The 10,934-nt window shown below is 36.8% G+C and overlaps 1 protein-coding gene across 1 annotated transcript; it reads right to left on the reverse strand.

Moving 5' to 3' along the window:
- Positions 1-332: 332 nt before the first annotated feature.
- Positions 333-7,736, reverse strand: LOC108675776. Its single transcript, XM_018163803.2, has 5 exons — positions 7,685-7,736; positions 7,062-7,347; positions 4,637-4,758; positions 3,565-3,660; positions 333-2,063 (listed from the first exon to the last, which is right to left on the reverse strand). Exons 2-5 carry the CDS (start codon positions 7,159-7,161, stop codon positions 1,410-1,412), a joined length of 972 nt encoding a protein of 323 aa, XP_018019292.1. The 5' UTR covers positions 7,162-7,347; positions 7,685-7,736; the 3' UTR covers positions 333-1,409.
- Between the last annotated feature and the right edge of the window lie 3,198 nt (positions 7,737-10,934).

The following is a 10,934-nucleotide window of genomic DNA, read 5'->3' on the forward strand; positions in this document are numbered from 1 at the left end:
ATATATACTAATGCCATAATTGACCAAGTTCTACACTAGGAAAAGCAAGTCAGGGAGGTTGGGCAACTATAAAAAATTCAGGTGATAAGAAATTCTTATGAAGAGAAGTCAAGCACATGAATTGTTTACAACACAGGAACCAACAAAATTTTGTCATCAATACATTCTAAGAAGCAAATGTAATTCAACATTCACACATGGCTCATCACAGTTATGTTAGTAAACAACCGCAAATTATTCTAATTACGGAATTTAATTTTGAATGCATATGGTATTGAATGCATAAGCTTGCTGGAAGTATGAAAGAGTTTGATAGAAAAGAAAGGCATAGAGTTTGATAAAGTGTATATTTCTAACCTTTAGCACATTAGATGCTTAAATCATAACAAACTTACAATGTTTAGATTATTAACCTGATATTATTTTAAATTTTCCACAATATATATCCTCATGCATTTGATGTGATTATCACTCAGTTTGAATAACAACATTGACATATGTTCACCTCAAATTAAAATTCCATTATCAGGCAACATCCACCCAAGCCTAATGCTATAGAAGCCCATTCATTCTAAGCTTTACAGAGGGAAGAGGTTGGTTGGTGTCGGACATCTATAATCATCAATAAAAATGACTAACCTAATGTAGCCTGCCTCTTAAACAACCTACTCCTACCATACCTTCCATGCAAAGCAAATATCACAGAGAACAATTGCTAAATTATGAAGAAACAAAATTGATGAAACATTCATGGACTAGGGTTTAATGTGAATCGCAGTTACAATAATAAATTGAAACGATCGTCATTGGATTTACTAAACAGAAGTTTAGTCAGAAAAAATCAAATAAAAATTACATTAGTTTTCTACTCAACAATCACAATATCAACAGTAGATCTTGAATCGAGTATCTCTGAATGAAACCTCATGACACAAGTTACACTAGTGACTAAACTCACTCAAGATTTGATAGAATGTCTGTTCATATAACTTAACAAATCTGGTGCATCTTATCCCACAGTTTTGACGCTAGTATATGGTTCAATGTACCTCAAGCAATACCTTGAGGTGTAGGATTATATGTACATCTCATTTGTATGCAATAGTAGATACTGATTCCAGCCTCACTAAAAGAGTTCATATCAAAAGCCAGCAAATTTATTTCCATAGGTACTTTACCACATTTCCCACTCAACACATATGCATTATTCTTACCTTGTCACACAACCAGGTCAACAGTTTCACCCAGCATGTGTAAGCCCCATTTTCAAGACGTGACATTCCACTATATAGTAGAAAAGAGTGTTTGGAGTTTATATGCTCATCAGCCATTTAGAGTGCATATATTAACAAATCTCGTCCACTAGTTACAATGTTATTCCTACATGAATAATGAATTTATTTAACAGTTCATAGTTTACTGTGATGTTGTGATGCTTTATTTGCACTCAACTCATTACGTTCCACAGAATGCATTCTTCGTTTCCACTTATTAGCTAAATGGGGATATTTTTTGAATAGATGGCTTATAGCTGCCTTTCTTCTGAACACTTGATAAAGATATAGTGATACGTTTCCCAGTATTGGGTATTGATATCCAAGTTTGCCAAGCCAGCGCAAGTTTGTAGCAAATGTTTTGTTAATACCAATATGCTCGGAAACAATGGTTTCAAAGGAAAATGTTCTAATTTCACTTTGGTCCTTTTGGAACCGGTTTTTGAATAATAGTTGCAAAAAATAACCAAACTCGATTGCTTCTTTCAAGGGAGTTTTTTGGTGTGATTTTATAACATCCTGAAATCTTATTAAATAACGTAATACTTTATCGTAATTATCATAATCAGTTTTTCTTAAATGAACCGTCTTTTTCCTGTGTAATTTATGCTTTTTCAACCAGACATGTATATTTTCTGGCTTTTCCCATGAAACATATTTTCTGGCTCTGAATACACGACTCTCATTAGGCTCAGGTTGCTTGGGGATTGAGCCTTTGCTGACCTCCTGCTTGGACCCAGCGACACCATCGGTGTTGCCTGATGCCGGTGCTGGCACACCAGCGTCCCTCTGATGATAAAATTGCTTAGCTTATATCAGAGCATGACACTTGTCCATTTTTAATTCTTTTATAAATTAAGTCATCTAATTAGGAGTCAATTTTAGCGAAATATGGTAGTTTTCGCTACAGAAATTGAAACTGAAGACATTATTCTCAAATAAATATCAAAGTTGAATTTAAATAAGTCAGTTTTGATTGCTGAGGCTCAGGTTGCCAGCCCACAGCACAATTATATGCCTCGGATGATCATCCATTCAATGATTAACAATCATTCATTCAATGATTAACAATCATTCATTCAATGATTACATGTGCCTCAGCCAAGAAATAAATTCCAATTACCAGGTTCTAGTTAAGGCAGTGAGCATTCGAAGTAGGAACCTCTCAGGCAACATTGTATGGAAAATGTGTATTCATGTACATGTATAGTTGTTAAATGCATTTCAATTTACAATGTGATAATCAAAAAGACTTTGATTTTTTCTTTCTGGTGTGGTTGCATTTTGAAGTAAATGCAGAATAAAATTTATCATACACATTATAGAAGGAATTTTTCACACAATTACAGAAAAAACTAAAGATTTGAAAATTAAAATTGAATTTTAAAAGATAAATGCCAATAATATTATACTTCGTGAAGTAGAACCTGCATCTCTTTTCAAACTGAGTCCTGCTGTGTCTCAGGGTGTGCATTTCCTTCCTCATTTGGCTGCCAATACTTGGACCAACAAAATGTACTTGGTTTATGATGAAACTCTCTGTCATGACGTTTACGTGTGATGAAAGTCTATGTGTGCCATTGTAGGGAGATAACGTGTGTATGTAGAATGAAATTCTTAGTATCTGCCAAAGAATGGATATTCTATGAGTTAAGTTTGAATTGTCAGCATGTCTTCATTGAGAAAGGTTAAGATAGGAGAACTGCTTTTATAACCCATGCAATTCAAATTATCATCAGACCTGTGCAGTGTTGTGCAGGTCAACAATTCTATCTCCATCTCCCTTTAATGTCATTGGTGTGAAGATGGTGTAAAATTTTGATGCAAATGTAAATGTAATTTAATGTAAAATGCAAATGAAAATAATTTTATTTTCCACATAGCCTAAATTATATGCTATGACAGAAATTATGCCTGAAAAACGAAAATAATGGGTATTGGAGCTTTGTTTCGTAGTTATCAAATCATTAGAAGTTAGCAGCAACTTTTTACAAGAGGGGAAAATGGCATTAGTTAGAAAATAATCATACACTTTTTTTATTGAATTCCAATTTTAATGATTGAGTTGTTCTTGTGTTGTTTTCAAGGAGATTAAGAATAATAATTCTTATCATTAATAATAAAACAAGAACACTAGACAATCATTTGAGTTATATCTGGGATTTGGGCTAAATAAATTTTATCAAAATTATGCTACACAGAATAGGTTAGAGAAGCTAGCACTAAGCATAAAAAATTCCCCCCAACAGGGCATAGATTCCTGTGAGGAGCATACGAGGGAGGCACATACCTCAGCTTTAACTTCCATCTTGACGGGGCAACAAAATAAGGGTACAGGAGAGAGCAGGTCTACAGGAGCAGAGCTGAGGTGTTGACTTGAACCACACTAGGGTAAAAAAAAGAGATAGTAATGATGTGGATATTGGTGATGTGTTTGGTGAGGATATTGATTGATAAGGTGATGTGTGCAGTAAGTGATGGTAATCATGTAGATATTAGTGATATGTGCAATGAGTGATAGTAATGATGTGGATAGTGGTGATATGTGCATTCCGCCAGGCAGCAGAAAATTACATGACTCATAATATTGGTCTTGGTAAGTTGTTGTTCCTCGTACATGAGAGAATGTGATTTGAAAGGAAATTTCAGCTCATTTATATCCAAAATGATACAAGATTCATATGTGCTAATGCTTTTGCTTCTATTTTAGGAGAAACATATCATCAGTATCATGTATTACCAAATCAGTTTTGCAATCAATATTAATTTTTGTCATGTCCAGTCTGTATTATTCGTCTTGCAGACATCTTTTAGATGTCTTTAGTTGAGAAATGATAGTTTGAACAGTTGTTCTTTCAATTCCAGGTCATTTCTCATGTTCTTGCAACTTCTTTTTGAAAATTTTCTGTGTGCATATGTACATGAAAGGAAACAAGAAATAGAATAAATGGATTGTTATAGGTAACTAAGAGGAGGTTACTGTAGGTAGCTGGTGGCATAACATTTTCAACAACTAATCATGGGAAAAAAGTATAAGTTAGTAGGTTTAACATTAAAAACAGTCAAATCTGAGTTTTACATCAATTAATTATCTATAGAGCATCCATTATTGAAGAAAATTTTCAGCTGCCTCCTTTTTCCAGCTTTCCAGAAATTTACTGTGAAAATATGTAGGTACATATATTAAAAAAATATAACTCAGTACTCACTGCCGTGAGTGACAGAGAGTGCATTTTCTCGTCGATGAAAACTTGAGGTCACGGACGGACGGACAGACAGACAGATGGACATGACAAGCGCAATAGTGCATTTTTCCATAAATGAGAAAATGCGCTAAAAATTTTACTTTTTATTGCAAGTACCTGATTATCATATAGAAATGGTTCCTCCTTCACAGTTACATCCTCATTCTCGTCTTCAGGCTCCTTCTTGATGTAGATTTCAGGAGTTTGGATGACTGGAGTGGGAGCATGCATGTCCACGGCTGGAAATTAAGGACATTGTTTTACCATTGCCACTCACCATAGTGCAAGATTTCGTATAACAACGTTTCTTAATTTTCAATCAACAAGAAAGCAGGGTTGGCAATGATTAAATCAAAATGATTAAATCACGTGATTAAATCACTTGATTTTTTATAAAAAATCATGATTTTTTTATTTTTTTGATTTTTTCATATATTTAAATATATTGAGTGGCAGTCTTTAATTTATATTGAGGTATTGTTATTCATGGTTCAGTATAAATGTACTATGAATGATAAATTGGTATATAAACTTGTTGCCTTTAGTGTGTATTAAGTTCCAATAAATTGAATGTTTTTGGTACAGAGGCATCAAGTGTGCAATACATTGTACATAGCTAGCAGCTTAGCTAATTCTTATAAGGCTATAAGTAGTCTTCAACTATTTGACTATTTGTTATATATTGATTACAATATACAATTTAAATGTGTTAGCTAGCTTATACAGGGTGGGCCAGAACTGATTGAACAGTTTTGAGGTGAAATAAAAGAGTAATGGCAGTACATAAAGAAGAGAGTTTATTTTCCTCAAGATTAGCATAACATACCATTCAAAATACTTATGTTTTGAAAACAATTTCAGAAAGATGGGGTTTGTTAGCTGCATCACACTGTTGGAGTCGTTCTCGGAAGTTTTCTGCAGCACGTTCACACATACGGCAAGGTATGGCCATAACCTCTGCTGTAATAATCCATCCCCTTAGCTGTGGTAGGGTGTGAGGGCGACTTCTGAATACCCTCTCTTTTAGATGTCCCCAAAGAAAGAAATCGCAAATGCTCATATCAGGTGACCTCGCAGGTCACTGTAAATCACCCCTCACAGACACCAGACATCCGGGAAACATGCGTTTCAAAACATTGAGTGACATTCGGGCTGTGTGAGCTGTAGCCCCATCCTGCTGGAACCGCATGTCTCCCAATGCCTAATTTTCAACAATGTTTTCCATCATGGGCTGCAAGAAATTTTGCAACATTGCAGCATAGAAATCGGAATTCACTGTTGTGGTTACTCCCTACTCTGAGAACGACTCCAACAGTGTGTTGCTGCTAATGGCCCCCATCTTCCAGATATTGTTATGGTATGTGGTATTCCTAATGTGGTACGTAGGTTATGCTAACCTCTAGGAAAATAAACTTTCTTCTTTATGTACCTCCATTACTCTTGTTTTACCTCAAAACTGCTCAATCAGTTCTCCCCCACCCTGTATATTGAGAGGTTGAGATTGTATTGACCTTTTAGGCAATTAGAAAGATTTTCCACTCTCATAGGAGTAGGTATTCTAATTAAAATATTTAATTTTAATCTTTAAATATGTGAATTTAAAACTAGAAACAAAACAATTACAATTGTAAGACTATATATAAAATAAATAAATGCAGTGAATGGATATAAAATATTTGAATTGTGCACATGTTTATTTCAAACAGTATTAGATTTTCTCATAACTTAAGTTTCGTTTCAAGTCATACGAGGTTGGCTTGGTTATCGTTCAGTTTATGTTTAGTATTGGTTTATTGGTCTGAATTAAATGGGAACAGTGCAGTCAGTCACTCAGTCACTACTAGTCGGTGTGTATAGAGGGTAGAGTCTGGTAGATTTATTGGACATAAAACTAGTAGATCTATTGATAGTGCTGTGCACTGTACTATCAGCTACCTATCTGTTATGTGACTCTTCAATGTTTAGAAGATCTGCATTGCCGAAGTGTTTTTGTATATTGAAGCCAGTAAAATGGTCAATATTTAGCTCATTACCTTGCTCCATACAAACTTTACAAAGCTAATGAATAGACTTACCTATAATTGTTTACCCAAAAATCCCTAAGTGGTAAACACCACCTTGGCCTGTTGGCCATTATTGAAGGCAATAAGTGCCCTTTTTAGCCATCCATTATGATTCATATACTGTTATTGTTAGTAGGCTAATTGCAACATAAAATATAACACTTCAAAAAGACAAAAAAGTTGAAAAAATCAAAAAATCAAATAAATAAAAGAAATCATGAAAAAAAATTTAAAAAATCATTGATTTTTGATTTTTTGATTAAAAAAAAAATAAAAAAAAAATCACCAACCCTGCAAGAAAATCTGTGTATTGTTGTGAAAAGAGCTAGAGATTGCTATGGCTCTTTTGCTCTCAATCACTAGTAGACAGCTTACAGGGCTGTATGAAATAAATGGAAAATACGGAAAAACATACCAAAAATCAAAGCCAACTTATTAGGATGTTATAGACATTGACATGTAACACAAAAGATGCTTACCTTTAGACATGACTTTGATGGCACAAGCAGGCACTTGGGGCAGGTTCTGCTCCAAGTGACCTTCACTCCAGAGACTGCATTCTTCGGCATTGGACGCCATTGGATTCAAGTTGATAATTGATTGACTATTTGTCTATTGAAGTACCCAACAGTAAAGTTTGTGTTTATCTGTTCCTCTCTAAGATTTAGAAAGTGCAAATATGCTGAAGAACCTTTAGAAGTGCTTTTGACAGTAGCTCATGAACCAGCTCTTGCAGAAATTTTAGAACTGGAATCTAAGCAGCAGCTAAAAATCAAGCAGCATTAGCCATGAAATAAGTAGAAATGAAATTGAGGTAGTCAGAAAATAATACTAGACTAAAGTCTGATGAAAACTATTCCCATTACCTTGCCAAACATCTAATGTCAGAATATCTAAGCTACTAGAGGGAGACTAATTTTTCTTGCTCAACATTCATGTCCAGAATTTCATCACCTACTCAGCCCTGAAATAAATGAAACTTAAAAACTGTGGCTCTGCTCACAAAGTTTTCCATGTTTAGAAATGTTTAGTCCATAACCATAAACCTTGCCTTAAGCAGGATTGTTGACTCAAGCAGGTATGAGAAACCTGAAATACTTACTTGAATAATTCAGATACTAATTTAAATATTTAGGTTAAATAGGAAACCCAGTATAGGTACTGAATCAGTGAATCTTACTCTAGTAAAATGATTTGAAAATGAAGAACACATTTCACAACATAGATAAATTTTCCACAGACCTACAAACATGGTGAAATCCCAGAAATTGGATGGTCATAATCCATCACATAGTTCCACAAAAGCCACTCATAGATCCGCTTTGCCTACTGGCAGGCTACACTCTGACCTAGTGACTGAGTACTGGGCCACTGTGCAGAGAGTGGATGAATATTGCAAGATCTTTGGCGGCGCTTCAGTAGGCTCAGTAGCAAAAATTTATGCCTTCAGAAGATCTTGCCGACACATTTAGATTGAAATTCTTTCATTTAATATATTTGTCAGTCTTTGGCCAACTATTTAAAAAAAGTAAAGTTTCCGGTAAGTTGGATTGATCAGTATGCAGTGAAGCTTGTCCGGAAATCAGTTGCAATGAGTTCCCACTAAAAAAATGTAAACATCAAGTTTACGATTACGTAGTTGCAGTCACATTAGAGTGGTCAGACTGCATTATCACATGTTCAGTTGACACTTGCTGTACAATCAGGCTGTTTTTAGGATAAAATTTGTTATTTGGAGTAACACGTGCAGCAAACCTTGTAAATAAGTTTGTGGCTTGTAAATAGTTTTTCATTACTCAGCGTAAATGGCTTTTCATTAAAAATTACCCGGCGACGCATCTTAAAATTACCCAGCGACGCTAAGGGCTTAAAAACCCATATATTGGCGATGCTGCATCCACCCTCTGCACCATGGGTACTGGGGGCAGGAACGCCCTATCCAGGTACTAGTCTGTGCAGTGTATGAGTGTAACTATACCGGACCGCAAGCAGAGGGGTCTTAGAGAAACCTTGTCCAACTTAACACAGTTTCAATCTACTACATCAACTAGGTAGTAGGTACTAAATTCCAACTTCCCAAAAATCTGCTCAAAAACACATCACCTGCTCAAAAGTCTTGTACTGAAGACATGATCAACAGCCACATTCACAACAAAGCTTTCACTGATAATGGGAGTGCAGCCATGCAGGCATGCACCACTAATTTTGTGCACCAATCAGCTCTGAATAGAACGCCTAGCACATTTCTGTAACGACTGTAAGGCCACCAATCAGCCGTATATTAATCCTGCCATCAGTAACAAGCCCATGACATCATCTTGTTTTATATATCTTGAGTTTTATGCCACTATATAATGAAGCAAATAGCCCAGAGTGTAATGATCGTCCATAACTGAACATTGCATTGAATCATCACTTCATACAATGACTTTAGCTCAAACTGTAACCAGTGTTCCAGCGGACAACAGACTGCAATCAATCAGCCTAGCTTGCCTGTGGAACTGCATAAATCATGAATCAACTGTTCGCCTGTGGAACTGCATGCCCTACCAGAACACGGCAGACCGCAAATTGAGCATGACTTCTGATGCTTCATTTCATTGAATTGCCTAACTTTTAGCTCATAACATCCAAGGGTGCAGACTGCAGAGTGTGCGAGCAGTGTCACCAAGATATGTTTTTTTCAGCCCAAAGCGTCGCAGGCCATTTTCAAGATCCGTCGCCAGGTAATTTTTAATAAGAAAGTGCTGCAAGCAACTTTGACAGTCTATCCTTTACTATCCATGCACCGCAACACTTCTTCTTCTTCTAGTTCTTGTTTAATGGGGGCTTCGAAGACACCTCCATGTAGCCCCAAGACAGAAAGCTCCAGCATGCACAGCACACCTTTCAAAGAGAACAGGGTGCGGCAGAGCCGCAGAACACAGCTGAGCCTTGAACACGGCAGAGAACACCGCAACACTTATACACAAAGCAACTGATTTCCGGACAAGCATCACTGCATCCTGATCCTTCCGGTACACCGGAAACCTTAATGTGTGCGCTTGTAGTCTTTCAGATTTCCAGTAATTTCAAAGTCATTTCTCATATGAAATCATTTCAATCCAAATGTGTCAGCAAGATCTTCAGAAGGCGTAAATTTTGCTGCAGATGCATTGCCAAAGATCTTGCGATATTCACCCACTTTCTGCACAGTGGATAACATCTGGGTTTAGGTTTCAGATACAGATAGCATTGTTCTGTTCCAAAATCTGTTGTCCGCCCACAAGTGACTGCCAGAACTTTGTTTAATTATGGAATATATAGCTTGCAGCATGTGGAATCAAATTTCAGATAGCTTAGTTCTGTTCCAAAATCTATCATATACTGACAAGACGCTATTTGAGTGAAGGCTGATTTGACGCAAGGGAAAGATATGGACGGGTGGGTGACAAGCAACATATTTACTGTCACTGCAAAGCTCCAACGCGCTCTGTCCAAGTGGTGTAGAATTTGTTTGCGTATTGTCGCGTTGGGTGTTGCAATGCCATCCCTAGCCTAGGTTTTGAATAAGTAAGTAGACCAGGGCATTAGGGGACATGTGCAAGTAAACAATTCCATGTAATAATGTTTATGTAACAGTAAAAAACTAAAATCATTCTGGTCAATCAAATATATGCAAAAACTCCTCAACTTTAATGTATGAACTAAAAAAGGAAGCCACAGTGACTGTAATATCACTGAGAATCACTACTGTACTGCAAACTAGTATATTTTTTTATAATTGGGGTTAAGACTTGTGGCGACAAAAGCGCCCACCAGCCTGATCTCTGTCAGAAAATAGAAGCAAAGCAGCAGAATCGGAGCTCTGCTAGACTAGGTTGCTGCCCCTGCACACTATGGACCAATTCAGTATATCTGTATGACCACACACTTGCTGTGGGTCTCACAGCCAAAAGCTGCTTGTGTCTGGAGATGATCATGTTGCAGGGTAGATACTCTGGAAAGGTACAAGTTTCTTATATGTTTACATGCTTAAATCGCTCTCCATCACAGTAGATTCACCATGCCAGTCTGCAACAAAAATTGTGATAGATAAGAAAATACTAAAGGGCGTTGAGCAGCAGGGATCTCAGCTCCTAAGGCTGTGTTCAGGTTCCAAGGGACTCCAATGCTAGCCAATGCAGTGGTAAAGGCTGCTCTAGGACCTGCGAATCTAACACAGGAAAGCATGAAATGCGAGATGGTGTCCTCCTGGTGACAAATAGAGCAGATTGAGTCCTGTGCCATCCCAAAGCGGGCCCGGTGCGCACCTACGCCCGCGTGGCCATGGCGCAAACGGGCCACTGCACACTGCATTCTCCGACTGAGGC

The sequence above is a fragment of the Hyalella azteca genome, unplaced genomic scaffold, assembly GCF_000764305.2.
Source record: "Hyalella azteca isolate HAZT.00-mixed unplaced genomic scaffold, Hazt_2.0.2 contig9717, whole genome shotgun sequence".
In the NCBI taxonomy this organism is placed as follows: domain Eukaryota; kingdom Metazoa; phylum Arthropoda; class Malacostraca; order Amphipoda; family Hyalellidae; genus Hyalella; species Hyalella azteca.